Genomic DNA, 20,862 nt, shown 5'->3' with positions numbered 1-20,862 from the left:
TTGTTCTTGTCGTATGTATTCATTAGATTGCATAAAATTATTGTGATTTATTAAAGTATTTTTCAAACACGTCACGTTTCTTTATACAATCTTTTTTTTTTTCTTTCTAACTCTTAACATTACACTTCATTGGAAACACAATGAAGGCGCATAAATGCATAATAATAACAAGGAACTAAAGTGTCTGGTATAAAGAAAAAGGGCAAGGGTGTTTTTTTTTACCTGAGTGCACGCACACTCCCTAAAGTATTAATGTTTGAATACATTTATGTATCTGCTTTTATTAATGTTCGCTTAGTTTTGTTTGTTTTTCGTTTTATTTCGTTATAATTCTCATTTACTTTATATTTTATTAGCTATAAGTTATTTTAGTTTGAGCTTGATCTTCCTTCCTTGTCATGGGGAGCATAATACTCAATGAACGTTTAGTGAGAGTATTGATGCTGACACCATTGATATTTTAAAACCCCTATACGTTTAAAGTATTTTAAATGTATGGAATTTTTGGACAGGGCCCTCTTACTTTACAGGGGGCTTCTGAGAAATCAATTTAAGTGTGGATTATATGAGAAAGAAAAGACGAAACTCTTTTAATAGCAAATCGGTGATAATTTTGTGGATAAAATGATTTTTTATAGAAAATTTTCGGTATAACCTGATTTATTTATTAAAAAAAATTGTAAATAACTTGATTTTTTTATAGATAATTTTGGGTCTAACATGATTTTTTATAGAAAATTTTCGGCATAACATGATTTTCTCTAGAAAATTTTGTGTCTAACAGATTTCTCTATAGAAACTTTTGTGTATAACAGTTTTCTCTATAGAAAAGGTTGTGTATAACAGATTTCTCTATAGAAACTTTTGTGTATAACAGTATCCTCTATAGAAACTTTTATGTACAACAGTTTTCCAAATAGAAAATGTTGTGTATAACAGATTTTTCAATAGAAAAGGTTGTGTCTAACAGATTTCTCTATAGAAACTTTTGTGTATAACAGTTTTCTCTATAGAAAAGGTTGTGTATAACAGATTTCTCTATAGAAACTTTTGTGTATAAATTTTCTCTATATTTTCTTTTATGTACAACAGATTTCTCTATAGAAACTTTTGTGTATAACAGTTTTCTCTATAGAAAAGGTTGTGTATAACAGATTTCTCTATAGAAACTTTTGTGTATAAATTTTCTCTATATTTTCTTTTATGTACAACAGATTTCTCTATAGAAACTTTTGTGTATAACAGTTTTCTCTATAGAAAAGGTTATGTAGAACAGTTTTTGTGTATAATGTTCTCAATGGAACATTTTCTGTATAACAGTTTTTTCTATAGAAACTTTTATGTATAACAGTTTCCTATAGGAAATGTTGTGTAAAAATTTTTTTATATAGAAAATGTTGTGTATAACAGATTTCTTTATAGATAATTTTGTGTGTAATAGCTTTCTCTGTAGAAAATGTTGTGTATAACAGATTTTTTTATAGAAACTTTTATGTATAACAGTTTTCTCTATAGAAACGTTTATGTGTAACAGTTTTCTCTATATAAAATGGTGTTTATAACAGATTTTTCTGTAGAAAATTTTATGTAGAACAGTTTTTTTTATAAAAACTTTTGTGTATAACAGTTTTCTCTAAAGCATATGTTGTGTATAACAATTTTCTCTATAGAAACTTTTGTGTATAATGTTCTCAATGGAACATTTTCTGTATAACAGTTTTCTCTTTAGAAAATGTTCTGTATAACAGAGTTTTCTATAGAAAATTTTCTGTATAATGTTCTCAATGGAAAATTTGCTGTATAACAGTTTTCTCAATAGAAAATGTTGTGTATAACAGTTTTATCTATAGAAACTTTTGTGTATAATGTTCTCAATGGAACATTTTCTGTATAACAGTTTTTTCTATAGAAACTTTTGTGTATAACAGTTTTCTCTATAGAAAATGTTGTGTATAACAGATTTCTTTATAGATAATTTTGTGTGTAATAGTTTTCTCTCTAGAAAATGTTGCGTATAACAGATTTTCCTATAGAAACTTTTATGTATAACAGTTTTCTCTATAGAAATATTTATGTATAACAGTTTTCTCTATATAAAATGGTGTTTATAACAGATTTTTCTGTAGAAAATTTTATGTAGAACAGTTTTTTATAGAGTTTTCTCTAAATAAAATGTTATGTATAACAATTTTCTCTATAGAAACTGTTGTGTATAATGTTCTCAATGGAACATTTTCTGTATAACAGTTTTCTCTTTAGAAAATGTTCTGTATAACAGAGTTTTCTATAGAAAATTTTGTGTATAACAGTTTTTTCTATATAAACTGTTATGTATAAGTTTTCTTTATAGAAAATGTTGTGTATAACAGTTTTTTCTAAACAATCTTATGCGTATAATAGTTTTTCTATAAAAACAGTTTTTTTAGACATTTTTTCTATATTTCTTTATGTGTGTCATTTGTCTGGAGTTGACATCAAATACTCACTATTCCATGTGATGATCCTTCAAGGATTTCAATGTATTATAATATTAATATTAAATTCAACCTGAAATACATTTAATATAAATAAATAAATATTTTCTTAAGAATTTATTATGTTAAAACACAAATTTCTTTAGAATTATTATATGTGTACTTGGTGAAAGTCAAAACAAGCTAAACGTAACATAAAAGAGGGATGGATGGATTCCATGGTTACCAATCAACATTAGTGCTTCTGTACTTGCTGCCTATCAATTCCCCTTAAATTGTTCAATGTTGGGCAACGTGACTTTATTTTTTTTTTTATACATAATACAGAATTTGTTTTTATTCATTTACGTAAAATACGTTGAAATACGTCAGTATATTAAACAAAGATTAGAAAGAAAACTTCTTTGTCTTATATTTAGCTTGTTGTGTGTGCACATTACTCGTTTATCACGTTTTCTATAATGTTTTGAGAGATTTTTTAAATGTGTTGTTGACAAAATTTGTAACGTTGTCCAAGGAAGTTTAGAAAGAAATAGTTTTTTCAAGTAGGTTAAATTTCTGGGACTTTAGTAAAAACATTTCAAAATATTACGATTAAAAACTAATTTAATAAATGTATGAAATAAATTTTTGGAAAATCTGCACAAAATTGAGTTCTATAAAACCTTAGAGTGCAGAGGCCAAAGTTCAAATTTTTAAATATATCTGACATTTCATCCTAGGAACAAAAAACGTAATTTTTTATTCAAAATTAATTTCATAATTCCAAAATTTCTTAGAAAAAACATTTGCAAATTTAACCTAAAAACTTTTTAGCATCATCTGACGACATTTTGTTTGTTTGTCTGTTTCAATACATTTTGATGTAGAACTCAACTTTCATTGCATTTTCATATTAGCTGTCCTCAATTTTCTTCAAAAACCTTTGGGAATTGCTGTATACTATTTATAGCTTTAAAGCTAATTTAAAATCAATACCATTTTAATACATTCAGATGTCAAGAATGAATAAAATTTATTTACGTTCACTAATTTTAAAAACAATATGAAACAAATAAAATTCAGGCAAATTTACAATGTATAATAAGTAAATAAATCATTTAAAGTCACGTTGCCTATCATTAAATTGACAATAACAACAATGATAACCAAAACTGAAATATACAAAAATTAAGCAACTACAATAATTGTGGAGGGTTTAAGAATTTCTCTTAATAAAATAACCCAAAGCTAAAAAAAAGATTTAAAAAAACCAAACAATAAAGTAATTAAAACTAGCATAGAAAAATAAATATTATTTGCAAAACACAAAATAAAAGTTGACTAAACTGCCATGAACTCAAAAAAATTAAAAACATAAAATTTTAGTAGTACCAGCAGTAGCACACAATACAACGTTGCAAGTTGCTTTTTTAGCATGGCTAAAAATTACACAATTTTACATTAAAAAAAAAAAAACATAATTCTACCACTTAAAGCCCTAAAAACGAGGACAGACACAAATAACAAAATACATATATAAAGAGAAACCTCCAACAAATAAGTAACAAAAAAAAAATACAAAAAAAATCCTAAACTAAATGCATGGAAGCTGTTGGCTTAATATAACAAAAAATATAAAAAAATGCACTCTACTTTGCGGTAAGTGGGTGTTGGGGGATAAATATACGTTTGAGTAAAAATTAACAGTGTTTGGAAAAACATGAAAGTATACTTGATCCACTTTTAAAATAAAATTTTATATTTCTCTCTGAGATTTTAAGAACAGATAATTCAGATTTATAAATATCATTAATTATTTCCATAATACCATTCCTAACAAATAAAAGAATTGAATAGTTAACATTTGAACCATTTAGGGGAGAAAACGGGTAAAAACTGTATTTTGGTGTTTTTATGGCACCCTATGTATCTTTTAAATTAATTAGCAAAGAAATAAATTTTAAATTGTATTCTTATATAATTATCAAATATTCACCCTTATTCTAACGCCAAGTATGAATATGATGAATATGAATTTGGTACTTTTTGGAAATTCGAATCCTTAAGTGGTGAAATTGTATTTATTTTTGGTACTTTTTCATAAAATATGTTTTTCTATAAATTGACATAGACATATGGGCAATTCCATATCATAGTACGTGACATTTGTACGCCTATAGAGTGGAATAGATTTTGTAAAAATAAGAGTATCTGAAAAATAATTTGGTCTTTATGATCCATTCAGAGGGTACTATATTTTAAAATAATAAAAAGTTCTTTCGAAATATTGTTGTCCAAAATATTGAGCGAAATAAGGGTACATCGTACGTGACATAAAACGGAACTCATTTTGAGGTACATATAGAAATATGCGAAAATATTCGAATCGTAAGATGCGTTATGTTTTCTTTTAATTTCTTACACTAAACGAAATATTTTTCCTTTATAATCCGTCATATTTAAATAAAAATAATCTTTGGATGATTTTATAATAAATAAAATTTAATATCGTACGTGACATACCGTACGTGACAGATTTTTCTCTTATAATAAAACAATATATATTCTGTATATATATCTATACAAAAACTAAAAAAGTGAATAGAAAATATGCATTCGTTTTCAATAAACAATTTGACAATAGCAAAAAATTGAGTCAAATTCATTTCACACTACAAGCTAATTGGGAGCCTAGTTTCCGCCGCAATTTTAGCCTAAAACATACCTAAAACATTAAAAAATTATATATATATTCAGTTTAACCTATTATTTTTGTCTTTAAAATGTTGTAATATGATCTAAATACTTTCACATAGTAAGATTTTATTTTATTCTATTCAAATCATCTTGAAAAAAAGTTTCAAGGGTTTTTGTGTTCAGTCTTGGTAGCGATTCTCGTGGAATTGCCTATATTTTATTATGAGCTGACACTACGATACAGAAATTTATTTGAATAAAATTTTACCACCGGAATGGGGACAAAAGAAAAAGTACCAAAGAGAGGGTGAAAACGGGAAAATTCATTTTATTTGAAACCAATTTTGATACAATTTTTAACATTGTTTCCAGGATTTATACAAAAACTAGTTGACCGCCCCGCCCCGGCTTTGCCAGGTAGCATTTACTAATGTTAGTTCATCAAGTTTCTCCAACCCACATACACCTGCCTGTTATTATTTATTTGCAAATAAAATATCTAAATTTGTACTGCATACTTTAGGGAGCTTTTTTATTACAGTTGACTGGACTCAAAAAAAAAACCCGAGTTTTACCCGGAACTTTTTTCTTTACAAACCATCTCCTAAAAATCAGCCAAATCGCTACAGCCGTTCTCACATGATGCCATTACATACATGGACCATTTAATTTTTATATATATTATACGTTGTTCTGCCATAGCACACACAAAGATTGAAGACTCCTACTTTAATAGTACTCCACATATGCAATAATAAATTTTTACTTTGTATGGGAGGTGCCATGACGATTGTTCCTATATAGTTCAATTGTGAATCTAAACCATCCAGGGACCCACTTAAACACACACAACAAATTTCATCGAAATCGGCCCAGCCGTTAAGGAGGAGTTTAACACACGTACAGAAGAATTATATATATAAAGAAGATTAACTAACAGAGTGTTATTTGGAACTCGAGTGCCAAGGTGTCAAATCCGGGTAAACCAGTTTGGTACTTTTTTTAAAAAATATTTTTTTTCTTGACACAGATAATAAAAATTTTGGAAATATGGCGTATTTTTAAATTTCAAACTTGACGGGTGTTCAAGAAGGAAAATGGAAATTTGTACTTTTCTCCTAATGGTACTATTTTAACATTTTAAATTATTTATCTTATCGACATTATCGTTAGCTGATATAGTATCTGAGTGAAGTTAGAGTTAGGCATAATATTTATGTACCAAAATAAGAGAACTGAACTACATGTACTTTTTCGTTTTTCTAAAGGTACTTTTTGAATTTTCTTTAAATATTAAATTAAGCAGATATGGTTCTGAGAGAATAAGAAACACATGGTACTTTTTTTATTGTAATGTTACTTTTTGAATACATTTATAATAACGAACCTGTACCCCGTTTCTGTAACTTGTGAGAAGTTTTCGCATCGAAAAAAATTTAAAAATTCTTGTAGTCATTCAGTTTTTAACAGGATGACTTAGGTAATGTTTAAACTGAATATATTAAAAGTACAGACACAGTTATCGATTTACTAATACTCGCCCTGTGTTTAACAGGAAGTTTATAAATGTTTCGAATGAAAAGTTTCTCACATACAATACAGAAACGAGGTACTGGAATCATGAAATTCCACACATATGATCCTGAATGAGCAAGAATCCCCAAAAGGTCTATTTAGTGGTACTTTTTTTTCCTTCTAATGGTAAATTTTCTATATCAATGGACCTAGAAACATGAAATTAAGCATACATGATCCTAAGTGAGTGAAAATTCAAAGGGAAAGACTTGATCGTACTTTTTTTATTATTAGAATAATAGTACTTTATGTATTTTGTTCACCAATGAAACTAGAAACATGAAATAAAGCTAATATGGTTTCGATATAATGGGAATCCACTAGTTGAGAATATTTCCGTGCATTATAACACTTTTTTTTGATGAAAAGTTTCGTTGTTTTGTTTATTACTAAAACATTTAAATAATTACTTTAAAAGATATTTTGTGCTTTGTCTGAGTTTTAATTTATGTTTCGATTTTGAAAATTTTCAATAGCGGTCAAGAAATTATCTCAGATAAGTTTACTGATCATAATTCAATGAAAAGTTAAAATTTTTAACCCACCACACAATCAAGAGTTCATATAAATGTGCCAATAACTGTAAAATAAGGTACTTGAATACTGGATACCAAAAACATGGCCCCGATTATACACCAAATGTAGCAAGCAAGATGTTGACGCTGATATTATGTGTTATTTTTTTTACTGGTTTCTACTTTTTGTTTGTTTTTTTTATTTTATAAAAGACAGTGGGGAAAGTAGGTTGCCTAGAAGTGTGTGTGTGTGTAAGCGAAAAATAATAAAAAAAAATCTATGTGAAAATATAAATAAACTAAAGTTAAAATGCAATTTATTTTATTGTTATCAACAAAGGAAAATTACTAAACATTGCAAAAATTGTATACAATAATGCAGTCAGCTACAATTATGAATAGCTCTCCAGCAGAATTTAAAAAGAACTAAATCAGTAAAACAAAGAAGTTTTTTAAAAAATAATCAGAAAATAGAAAAACCAAATCATTCCTTTATAAAACTGCTGTAGAGATAGCAATTTTGTTATTTAAAAAACAATAACGTTGAAAATATTTCCATTTACTGTTTTCTAATGGGGTATTATTGTAGAAATAACAATATTATAAACAAATTTATGGTGTAATTAATAGTTTGTGTTGCTAGTAGAATATACATATTTAGATGATAAGCCAATAATTATTTATATTTAAAATGGCTTGTATGTGCCAAGTAACAAATAAACTGACGTTATCAAAACTGAGTATGTATTATAATAGGCCGGTCACTTGTTAAAAGTGCAATGAACGTTTATTTATATTTGTAAAATAATATTTACTCTATTATATATGTAATAATGATTATTATTAATAGTCAATACTTTTCATACAATCAATACAATTCTTATCAAAGAATTAAGGAGGCATATAACGTACTTATATGTATTTAAAAGAATTTACTCGTATGACCTATAACAACAAGTAGAGTACTGACTACAATGTTTATAACGTTAGGTAAAGGAAGAGCCCAAGGGGTGGCATGAAAGTTTACTTTGAAACTAATGGAAAATTTAGACAATTTATTCATTTCCTCATTCAAATATAAAATAATATTTGCATTTATTTAGCAAAAATTTTAAAATAATCACATTTACCCGCATTATCACAATGTATAGTTATGCTCAGAGACCTGCGCCGACTAAATTTCACGGCGGCGGCGTCTGACTCCAAAAAAGGTAGTCGGCGGCGGCTAGCCGGCTGTCAGCCGTCTAAAGAATAACTACTCAAATTCTAAACAAATACAAATTTGAAATTTGAAAAAAGTGAAATTCTGAAAATTTTATGAAATTACCAAGAAACTTTTATCAAAAACGGCGGCTATTTTCAAGCCGACTTAAGCCGAAAAAATACGGCGGCGGCTGCTTTGAAAATTTATCGGCGGCTCGGCTCAGCCGTTCGGCGCAGGTCTGCTTCAGAAAAAAGTATTTTTTATAAAAAAAAAACTGTTTTCACAAAATAATTCGTTTTCTACAAACTTTTTTCTAAAAAAAGGCCTTTTTATAAAATAAGCTTTTAAAATTTGCATTATAACCCATGTAATATTAATAATCATAAAAATATTATCATTGTTAGTCAAAGGAACAACTTAAAATTAGTAAAAATAAAAATTGTATGGGCCAAATTTGATTTTCAGTTCATAAAACTTGTATAATTGGGTCACATTTATTTATTAAGCGTAAAAAAATCATTGAATAAATTTTATTCAAATTAAAGAAACCTCGAATTTAAAAGTATTTATTATAAAGCACAAGAGCGTAACTGTGAAATATGTGTAGTACAAGCGTTAATTGTATTTTTTTATTACAATATTATTACATTTCTATGGTCTTTTGTTTTTATCAATTTAAAATTTTATTTAGCAACATTAAACAAATTAGCGCAAAAATTTAAGTATGTAAAGAGTTAAACAAACAAAAAAAAACATACAAATACAATTGAAAATGTGTAACAAAAAATAAACAATTGTAAAAACATATTTTGTTTTTGCCATTTTCACATTTATCGCTGCATTAACTTTTCTTTTTTTTTTAGTAAATGTCTTTTGTATTGTTGATTTCTTTAACAATCTCTAAGAGATAGCATTTTAACCAAAACCACCCACCCACTTAACTTTAAATAGAAATTGCAGTTGTAGTTGATTTTAATCGTTAAGCGGAAATCTTTCTTGTCTCGAGTTGTGTCTTTTAAAGCATAGCATTGCATACATAGCATGAAAATCTACATAAAAATGTCTAATACACAGTTTATTTATAACCATATACGTACCTAATGCTCCACTACAACTCCTAACTGCATTAAACAACTACTCGTATAATGTATTTATTTGATAGAGGTAGTAAATAATAAACGTAAATCATTGAATCTGAAAAAAATTTGTTGTCTTTAAACAGCTTTTACCAGTTAAGAAAACAAGCAACAAAATTGTTGTTTGTCTATGCTGTGTTTTATTTTATTTTTTTTTTGAAAAAAAAAATTAGTTTGTTGTGAATTTAATTTAACAAACGATTGGGAAACTTAGTAGTGGCACCATCAATTCCATATATGGAAACTAATAAATTGTAATAAATGCATTCGTTAAGGACTTGGAAATGTTTTAATGAGAAAAATACTTTTATATGAAATTAAACTCAAATATGTACGACTGTAAAATGAACTAACTACACATGCATTTAATTCGTAAAACTTTGTATGAATTTGTTTAGTTGTTGATGGTAATATTTTATAGGCTTTAAATGGGAGTCAATGTCTGAGATATAAGCTAGAAATTAAGATTATTATTTATCTAAATTATTCAACAACAAACTCATTATTTTGCTATCGACTAATACGACAGGCCGCATTAGGGTATCGAAAAGAGTTTTTGGTAAAAATAACAAAATTTTCTAAATTTTTGTAGTATTGATTTGCTAATTACTTTCTCTTTTATATTTTGAAAGTCTGTTGGTTATACTGTTTTCAAATGTCCGACAGCCGATATTCTATAAAATTTATAAAAACCAAAGACAATTTTTTATTAAATTCATAAAAAAATCAATTCGATTTATGTTTTAAAGATAATAAATAAATAAAAGACACCAATTCATCATGTTTGCATAAAAATAAACATTTTCAAATCGATTTTTTTAACCCATATTTCATTATAAATACGTACCGCAATTTTAACAAAAAATAAATGGAAATTTCTCCCAAAAAATTTTAATTTTACAAACAAAAATAAATGCAAAGACGCAAGATTTTTCTAAACTTAAGTTTCAATTAAAAAATAACTAAAAATAATAAAAAAAAAATTATTGCGAATTTTGCAAAACAAAATTCTAAAAAAATTTAAATTTTACCAAAAACTCAAATTTACAAAAATTTCGCAGTAAATTGAAAAATTTTAAAAAAAATCCCAAAAAACTTTAAAATCATTAGCAGGGCAACCAAAAATATGCTATATCATATTTTTTGCTGTGCATCGTATAAACATATGAGTTAGTTATTTATCCGTTTCAGACAATTATAAGAATTTTGGCATCGATCTGTTAGTGCATATTTTTGCATATTTTGCTCTTTACTGCATATTTTTGCATATATTGCGTTTTATAGCATATTTTTGCATATTTAACTCATAACTGCATTTTTTTGTTGCATATTTTCTTTATTTCCATTATTTTGTTTTCTAAATATTTTCTAAATTATAGTACCCATAATCGACTTATTTTCATTAAATTTTCATTGACTTAAGGGATCTTAATTTCAATATACATATTTGAATTAAATTAAAAATATTCACACACAAATATCAAAATTTAACAAATAGTAAAAAATACATAAAAAATTAAAAGAAAAGAAAATGGGCAACTTCTTAACAAAATGTTGGATACATTTAAAAAAACTTAAGGTTGCTTGAGACAGTTATGGTTGGGCATTAACAGTTTACCACTAATGCAAAATTAAACAACTTTTCAGCAAATGTTCAGAATATTAAGATGCATCGAAAATATCACGTTCAAAGCACGTTGATATATTTACACAAATTGTAACAAAGATATTAGAAAATCATTAAAAAACAATCAATTGATGAGAAAGTAAGAAACATAGAAAATGTAAGTAATAAAAATGCAAGAAAGGTTTTTTTATTTTTCCGCAGTTTTAAAGAAAACAAATTATTTCACTATTGTAAGGCTTTTTGATAATTCTGTTTAAATTTTGGAAATCAAATTTAGATGTTAATCTTCATATATGATGAATGCTCCAAAATCCAATGCAATTTTTTACCAAACAATTACAAACGCTCTCTATAGTGATTTCGAAATATAATCCAAATGATAATAAAGTAGATTTTAAAGAAATTCTTGATATCCTCTCCCTACAATATTATGCAACTAATTACTAAACAAACTTTTATTTACTTCTTACATTATGTTTAATAAAACATTGAAATCAAACAATAACCAACTATTTGCAAGTGCATATTTTTTATATTTTAAGAGCATATTTTTCGTTTTTAAGTGCATATTTTATGCGCATAAAACACTTTTTTTAGAGCATATTTTTGGTTGCCCTGATCATTAGAATAAAACAAACCTCTAAAAATGATGAACATGAATTACAATACAATGGAAACTTATACCAAATACATATAAAATTATATTTCTATGTTAAATTCAAATTTACTAGGTTTTACAAAATACATTTATAGAATGTGGTTAAACTTAACATTGGCAAAACAATGGAACTTTTTAAACTTCTGTAAGAAAAAATACTAAAACTAAGAATATCATTTCATTTTGTAATTTTTTTCGCACCGAACGATTTTTAAGTTAGCTGGAGTCGAAAATATAAAAACCAAATTAATAAACGATTTTAATGCTGGATTGAAGCTAAACGCGATAGGTAATAAAAATTATATGCCAGATTTTCTAAAGGAAACGATTGATTCTTTAATTGGTTCAATGCATCGTCTCTGTGAAGCAGTAATAAAAAACAAGGCATATCCACAAAATACAGTGTTTGAAAAAATAAAATCGAAAGGTACGTTCACATTAATCAAATATTTGACGAACCATATATATTCAACAAAGGTTTATTTGATATTAGATGACTTTTACATGAGCAAATTCATTGAATTGAAAAAATGAATTGAATGAAATTTGAATCAATTCAAACGAATTAGGTATCACAACGGGATCAGTTTTGAATGGGTGGCTACTTGAAGAGTGGCTACTCATGTAACCTAAACGAATTAGGCAGATATGAGTTGCAATTTATTCACAATTCATTTGAATTGAATTGATTTTGAATTAACTCAATTGAATTAGAAAAAAGAATTAGCAATTCAAATGAATGAATCAAAAATGAGTTGCAATCAATCAAATTCAAGAGCAAATCTCTAGGGGGAATGAAAAATGTCTCCTACCAAAATGAAAATATCCAATACAAAAATTGAAAAGCCTTGTCCTGTATCCGCTCCTGATCATTGAAAACATGGTGTTTGTAGTTTGTTTCTTCAAGAAGAACTTATTTTTATTTTGAAATACGCTGAACGACACATTTAATATTCAAGAAACAATTAACAATTTTTTAAATTTTGTGACTCACGAAAAACCAACGACAAACTTTTTGCTAATTTTTATGTTATATTTATTTCAAAAAATAAAACTATATTCCACACATAATCAAAAATCAGGAAAAATAACAATGTATGTATGTTATTCTTGCTGTCTTTTACATAAAAAATTAGTTGAATGACAAAACGACAGTGAGCGAAACTGTTATTTATGTTAAAGAGTTTGATTTGGTATCATGTACCACATAAAGTTTAAACGACGTATGTATGTAAGCATGACTTTACTTAGACTGCTAGGGGAAGTAACTTCTTTTAGAATTGTTAGTTTTATTTGAAAATTCAATAATAATTCAAATTTCAAAATCAAATTAAATTTTATCTCTTTGCAATGCCATGAAAGAAATCATTACGAATCAATTCATAGGTTTAATTCCTTAGAACTTCAAAAGTATTGAATTCATTCATTCTTTGTAGAGCCAATTCTATATAGAATCATTTAAGTTTTCTTTAATTCATATCCATTAAAAATAGCTTAAATTTTTCTTCAGTTCAAATTCAATTTTCAATTAATTTTGTAAATTATTACAAAGAAAAAATATATTGATGCAATTTACATTAGAATTGAATTAACAAATACTGAACCATTCAAAAGTTGAATGAATTTTATTATGAACTATTTGACCGCCCCGGCTTCGCCCGGTAGCATTTACTAATGTTAGTTCTTCAAGTTTCTCCAACCCACATACACCTGCCTGTTCTTATTTATTTGCAAGTTAAATATCTAAATTTGTAGTGCATACTTTACGGAGCTTTTTTATAACATTTGACTGGACTCAAAGAAACAAAATTTCCGAGTTTTTATACCCTTCAGCTTCGTGAGAAGGGTATATATAAGTTTGTCATTCCGTTTGTAATTTCTACATTTTTCATTTCCGACCCTATAAAGTATATATATTCTGGATCCTTATAGATAGCGGAGTCGATTAAGCCATGTCCGTCTGTCTGTCTGTCTGTCTGTCTGTCCGTCTGTCTGTCTGTTGAAATCAGTTTTCTGAAGACCCCAGATATCTTCGGGATCCAAATCTTCAATAATTCGGTCAGACATGCTTTCGAGAATTTTGCTATTTAAAATCAGCAAAATCGGTCCACAAATGGCTGAGATATGAGGAAAAAACCAAGACAACCTCTATTTTTGACCTATTTTTTACCTATATCTGGATTACTAAGACATTAATATAGACAATATGGATATCTAATGATAGATATTTCAAAGACATTTGCAACGACGTATATAAGACCATAGTAAGCTGGACCTACAATGGGTCAAAATCGGGAAAAAAAATTTTGAACCCGAATTTTTTTTTAAAAAAAAAAAAATTGAAAAAACAAAAAAAAAAATTTTTTAATTTAAAAAAAAAAAATTTTTTAAATTTAAAAAAAAAAATATTTTTTAAAATTTAAAAAAAAAAATTTTAAATTTAAAAAAAAAAATAATTAAATTTAAAATAACAATCGAAAAATTTTTTTTTTCAAAAAATTCAAAAAACAACTGGAAAAAAAATTAAATTTTGTTTACCTAAAAATATTTAAAATTTTGAAGTATAATTTGGTGAAGGGTATATAAGATTCGGCACAGCCGAATATAGCACTCTTACTTGTTTTCTTTACAAACCATCTTCTGAAAATTTCGAATCGAATAAAAAAAAATCAGCCAAATCGCTCCAGCCGTTCTCACGTGATGCCATTGCATACATGGACCATTTCATTTTTATATATATAGACTAGCTGATCCGGCAAACGTTGTTCTGCCATAAAAATTATTTCTAGTGAATATTTAGGTTGTTAAATAAAAAATAACGAATGTATTCTAAGTGAATTTGGCATTATATGTATTTTTGATGCCAAATGAAGAAAAATACTAACAAACATTTTTTTGCGAAAAATATTTAAAAAATGGGTGGATAGGGACATCCTAATGACCTAGCGGTATGAAATATAATATTCTCGTACCTACCAAAAATATGCACAAAATTTCATAAAAATAGGTAAATATTGATATTTGGATATTGCTCATACAAAATACTTAAACATCGGCTAAGAAACGGGTGGGTGAGGGTCGGCTGATGAAAATTTGAGGTTATAGGTATTTTTTAATGCCAAAAAAATAAAATGCGAAAAAAAACTTGGTCAAAAAATTGTAAAAATAAATTTTGGATAGGGTCACCCTAATGACCTAGCGGTATGTAATATACTTTACGACCTATTCTCATACCTACCAAACATACATAAAAAATTGCATAAAAATCGTTTGAGCCGTTTCGGAGGAGTTCAAACACTAACATTGTGACACGAGATTTTTATATATTAGATTTTTATTGACATTTTGTTAAATTTTAACAAAAGTTAATGAATTTTTTTTCCGGAGTGGGTATATTAGAGTGTGTGGATCTTCTTCCACAATATTTACACATTTTATTATCATATGGCATATGGGATATAGTGTTTAGCAATTGCACTAATATCGTATATTATTCCAAATTTATCTTTAAAATAGTCTTTTTTATGATAAAAAGTAAAAATAATTCCTTAAAGTAGGTTCATAGTAGGGTCGAACCTTTAAATTTGTACATTTAAAAATTGTTTATCAAAATTATTTTAAGCTATCAACCGTTTATGAATACAATTTTATGAAAATTTTCCTATAATTAATTGGTTTTTATGCATATGGCTGTATGTTTTTACTAAAGTAGAAATATACTTGTCTTAGTTGAATCTGAATTGAAATTCGACAGTTTTCAAAAAAATATTTTCGAATTAGCAAGGAACATTAGTCGAGGAAAAAGTACCGCACTATACGTAATTGACCCGTTTTAGTAAATTTTTGCCTCTCTGTAGAAAAAAAAAACATATTTCTTTATTAATGGAGGGGTTTTATAAAAAATATTTTTGTAAGAAGAAGTACCAAAAAGAGAGATCAATTGTCCCCTTATACGTTCAAAATTAAAAAAGTGCCAAAATCCATTTGAATTTTTTTAGAAGGACAACAATTATATTTAAATTTAATTTTCGAGATATGTCATACAAAAAAGTACAAAAACTGGTTTTATCCCCTTAAAAGTATAACTAACCATCAAAGAAAAACACACACCACCTATCCACTTATTTTTTGCATAAATTCAGATTAAGTTGGATTTATAATGCTAGCTTTATTAGTTCCGGATATGTAGAGATACCTATTTTACCCGTTAATTATAATTTCCAAAAATCCCATCATAGTGGATCTACACATCTACATACAAATTCAAAAGTGGTAAAAATTTTTGTATGGGTAAATTCAAAAATGTAGTGTCTTAGGTGTCTAACACCATCTTCATCAAATTTCCTTTTTAATGAAACCGGTTTGGAGCTAGTCGATTGGATGGTTTCAGAGTCTATAGAGGACATAGGTAGATAGAAACATTTTTTTGTTTTATATATAACGAGTTACGCCTTTTTTATATTAAGCCATCGATATATAGTTATATTCACCGCAAAATTCTAAATTATTACAGAAAACCTTAATTATATTCATATATTTTCACAAAAAATATAATTATTGGGTGTATACCTTAATAATGCAGTATTTACAACAGATGGTGGCGTATCTCTTGTTTTGTCTTTAATAACCGAATTTTTGCCAACAAAACATCATATGCGGGAAGATGATTTTGTACGAACGAAATGCTGTTTGAACGCTATAAAAGAAAATCATTTTTGCACAGATTTGGATAAATTACGTTAACCCGATGCGTAAAATGCCGTATGTGAAGCTAACTTTATATATAATTAATGGAATACAATAACCTTTTAGCTCAAGATGAAAAAACAAGTTCACTATGGCAAAATTTCCTAATTTGGCGGCAAAATATTTCAACCTCATATTTTTAAATTTTTTTTTCAAAAATCCCCCTTATGGGCGGAGGGGTGTTTCAACTATTAAATGGGGTGTAGACCGCCCCTTTTAATAGTGTATACCAAATTTGAAGACTGCATACCAAATTTGATGAGGCTAGCTCGTCGGGAAATATTGTTCGCCGCTACTTGGGGTTTTTCGGCCATAGTGCAATGTTAATTAAATAACCGTTGTAATGAATGAAATCTTTTTAGTCACATTATAGCAACTGTTAAATAGTATTTACTCCAAAAGAATTAATATAAAAAAACCAACTTACCAGCTACAACGGAATCATGTTGGATTGTACGACGAACAATCATAATGGCGTCGTGTAAGGAACGTTCAGTTTCTTCCAAGAACTGTTCAGCACCACCGCGCAAGATCAAGGTACAAGTTCTGGCATTGGGGCAACCTAAAACAAATTATCCCATTTAATATTAAACTTTAATTCATTCTTTTCACACACAATAACATACCTTGGAAAACATTGAAGCGTTCAACACCGATTTGACGTTCTTCGAAGTAGTCACATTTGCCCAAAACATTTGGGGCGATATCATTGGCTGTGGTCATGACAGCACCGCCGCAAGCCTTCATGGTACGCTTGAGATCTTCATCGGGAACACGACCGGCACAGAAAATGTTACGGTCAGCAAAATACTGGGTGGCTACATCACCAATAGGCAGTTTGGATAAGACAACATTGGCACCGGACTCGTGGATTTTAGCCAATTTGTTGTAAAGGATTTGCCATTCGGCATCAACAACCTTTTGGTATTCGCGGACATTGTCAACACGGACTTCAGCATTGTCACGTTCAGCCTTCAATTCCAATTCAATGTTGAGCAAGGCAATCTTGCAATCCTTGTAGTTCTTGGGGGCCATTTCGAAACCGGCATATGAGAAAGTTTTCTTGAAGGCAACACCCGAGATCAATTGTGACTCTTCCAAAGAACCACCGCTGATTTTCTTAATACCAATCATGTTCAAAGGCAACAATTCATCCAAGGAAAGTACGGCTTCGACAACCATCTTTGAGAAGAAGTCTTTTTGTTGATGGATCAATTTGGAGGACATGGCAGTGGCAGCGCACTTGTACAACAAAGTTTTTTGTTCTTCCTTGGATTGTTTTTCAATGTGTACAGCCATTTCGTTGATTTTGTCCATGCACAATTGCAAAGATTTGCGAATGGCCTTAATGATAATGCGGGGGTGGACACCTTCTTCAACAAATGGTTTGACTTGCTTGAGAATCTCACCAGCCAACAATACTACGGAGGTGGTACCATCACCAACCTAAAACAGATACACAAATAATTAGATTTAATCCTTTAAAGATACAAATAAATAATATAATTACCTCAGCATCTTGAGATTTGGCAATGTCGACCAAAGTCTTGGCGGCGGGGTGAACAATATCCAAAAGTTTCATGATTGTGGCACCATCATTGGAGATTGTTGCTTTTCCCTGAGAGTCAACAAGCAATTTGTCCATACCACGAGGACCCAAAGTGGTACGCACAGCATCCACAATTGATTGGCAGGCATTGATGTTTGAAATCAACTGGGGTTTGCCCTGGGACGTATCAGTACCCTCTTTAAGTAACACAATTTGGGGTTGCTATGAAAAAAAAAAACAATTTATTAAAATCACTTTCAATATTTTTTTTCTTTAACATGAGTCACGGGTGTAGTAAACACACAGAAAGCCAACTAACTACATGAGGCCGGGTAACAAACAGCTGTCATTTACACACAAACTGACTGAGCACCAACCGAGTAGTATAAACGAGAAACTTCTGTTTGAGGTTAGGTCGAAAGAAGACAGCCAAGTTAATTTGCAAGTTTTTTTTACAGAAAATCTTGAAATTTATCAACTAAATTAAGCAAATAATTAGATTTTTCCAAGTTTCATTACTTGTATAATATTTTAATTGTGAAATATCTAAGCATTTTGTTTAATTGTAGCCACACATAACGCCAGCTGATGGGTGTTGGTCATGTTTGCTGTGCATTTCCAGTGTATAACAATGTTTTTTGCAATGCATTCATTGTTTTATACATTTTTTATCATCTTTCTTACCATTTTTAATAATTATTTGATTTGTTCTTGTTTTAATTTATTTATAATTAATTAAATTTGCAACAGCGGTCCTTTTCACGCGGCGTATTTGTTGAACAAAAAAATGTGTGACTTCACTTTTCGCTCTCTCACGACAACAATAAGAAGAAGAGATGATGAGTAATTGTCAAATGTTCACACAGAGTTGTAGCTGTAACAGTCCGGTTGAATTGTTTAAGGGCAGGAAGGAAGGAATTTTGGAAAATTTTATTGAAAATTTTTTTAAAAAACCTTGAATTTAATTAAGATTTATATTATTAAGCATTAGAATTTATTACATAAATTATGTACAAACAATCTTTTTTTTATAGCTTTCGTTTAGAGTAGTTAATTAATAAATAAATAAAGAAAACAGCGGTTTTAAAAACGCCAACAAACACTATTTAAAATAAAATACACTATCGCTGAAAAAAGCACTACATTGCCATCACCATTGAATGTCAAAAACCAGTGATGCCAACTTTTTTTATCTTAAAAAAAGCGCCAAAATTCTAAAAAATCGCTTGTTCGTTCGTTTTTTTGCAAAATTTGCAAAAAATTCTCGATGTGTTTGAAAAATTTTTTGGATAAAATCCAAAAATTTCCAGGAAATTTTTATAAAAAAACACCACGGTTTTTTTTTTGTTTTTTTTTGTGTTGTTTTTGGCTACAAAAAACACAATTTTTTTTGTTTGTTTGAATTTTGGGAGAGATTTATTCCGTGGCTGCCCCCCCCCCCCTCTCTTCTTCCCCTCGTCGGTCCTTCAATGTTTTTTTTTTGTTGTTTTTTTTTTTGCATTTTTATTATTTTTTTCAAATAAATTTTTTTTTTGGTGGTGAAAATTTTCTGTGGTGGTGAATTTCCCCCAGGTGTGGTGAAATCAGGTGTGGTGAGTTTCCGGTGTGGTGAATAAAAATATATTCACCACACTTTCCGTTATTCGAAATGATGCACGGCATTACCGACGCACTGCCTTACCATAAATGGTGAGTTTCCGGTGTGGTGAATAAAAATATATTCACCACACTTTCCGTTATTCGAAATGATGCACGGCATTACCGACGCACTGCCTTACCATAAATATAGTTGTATTTAATGCACTGCGTTATCTACTGAATGTGGATTCTATTGGTGGTGTTTGGATTTACTGCAAATGTGATGCCAATCAAAAATGCGATGAACAAAAAACAAAAGCTCTTTTTAGGGAAAAATTTTATTCATTTATTTGTGTGTTCAAAAAAATACCAAATGATAAAATACAATTTTTTTTTTTAATAAATTTGGATGGATCAAATTTTTTTTTTGACATTTTAGATTAAAATAAAATTCTGTGGGTGGTGGACTAAGAACACGCGCGTGTCTGTCGATTATCGCATACATCCTGCGTCCTTCTTTTTTCGCAGCCTTCGTTCGAGTGTTTGCGTTTCACTCGCATTGATTGGGTCGACTAAATAATGAATGCGTTAGTTTTGTTCCAGAGTTATAAAGGTGATTTTGGTTGCTGTTCTTAGGCGTAAGTAAGTAAGAAGTATAAGCCGCAATTTGAAGCCAAATTTAATTCTTAGAGCTAACTTTTTAAACAAACAAAGATTTCCTACAAAAAAATCCAAAAAACTTTACAAAAATGAGCGGGGGGGTTGTCGAAATATTTTCACATTGCAAAATAATTCAGAACATATAAATTGTAAAGTAAACTTGTAAACCACTACAATCACTTTGGTTTTGAAGTCGAAACACAAATTTTGAAAATTTTTGTTCTATTATTTTCCAAAATAAAGTAAACTTGTAAAATAATCCTTTTTTAAATTAAATAAATTTTGAAATTAAAATGAGTGATTCATATTTTATGACTTTTACTTAATTTCTAATGTGACAACACTACGCGTAGGATTTAAAAAAAATATATGTTTTCTATTTATGTTAAATTTGACCCGAAGATCGTTAAAATCAGTAAATTTTAAGACCTTATGGAGGTAAAAATAATCTCTTAGGAATA

General features: G+C 28.4%; 1 protein-coding gene and 1 non-coding gene across 2 annotated transcripts in view; one reads left to right on the top strand and one right to left on the bottom strand.

Moving 5' to 3' along the window:
* CCT7 (chaperonin containing TCP1 subunit 7) overlaps window positions 1-19,004 on the bottom strand; it is a 35,265-nt gene extending 16,261 nt beyond the window's left edge. Inside the window, exons 1-4 of the mRNA XM_065498771.1 lie at window positions 18,848-19,004; window positions 18,125-18,385; window positions 17,241-18,060; window positions 17,042-17,176 (exon numbers count right to left, since the gene is read on the bottom strand). Of these exons, the coding sequence (XP_065354843.1) occupies window positions 17,042-17,176; window positions 17,241-18,060; window positions 18,125-18,385; window positions 18,848-18,850 (1,219 nt within the window). The 5' untranslated portion in view covers window positions 18,851-19,004. The remainder of the gene's footprint in view (window positions 1-17,041; window positions 17,177-17,240; window positions 18,061-18,124; window positions 18,386-18,847) is intronic.
* LOC135949646 (U4atac minor spliceosomal RNA) lies at window positions 387-512 on the top strand. The gene has a single exon (XR_010575897.1). It is a non-coding gene; the product is annotated as a U4atac minor spliceosomal RNA (small nuclear RNA).
* Window positions 19,005-20,862: the final 1,858 nt, after the last annotated feature.

This window comes from Calliphora vicina, chromosome 1 (genome assembly GCF_958450345.1).
Source record: "Calliphora vicina chromosome 1, idCalVici1.1, whole genome shotgun sequence".
Lineage (NCBI taxonomy): Eukaryota > Metazoa > Arthropoda > Insecta > Diptera > Calliphoridae > Calliphora > Calliphora vicina.
This window is presented reverse-complemented; position numbering and strand designations above follow the sequence as displayed.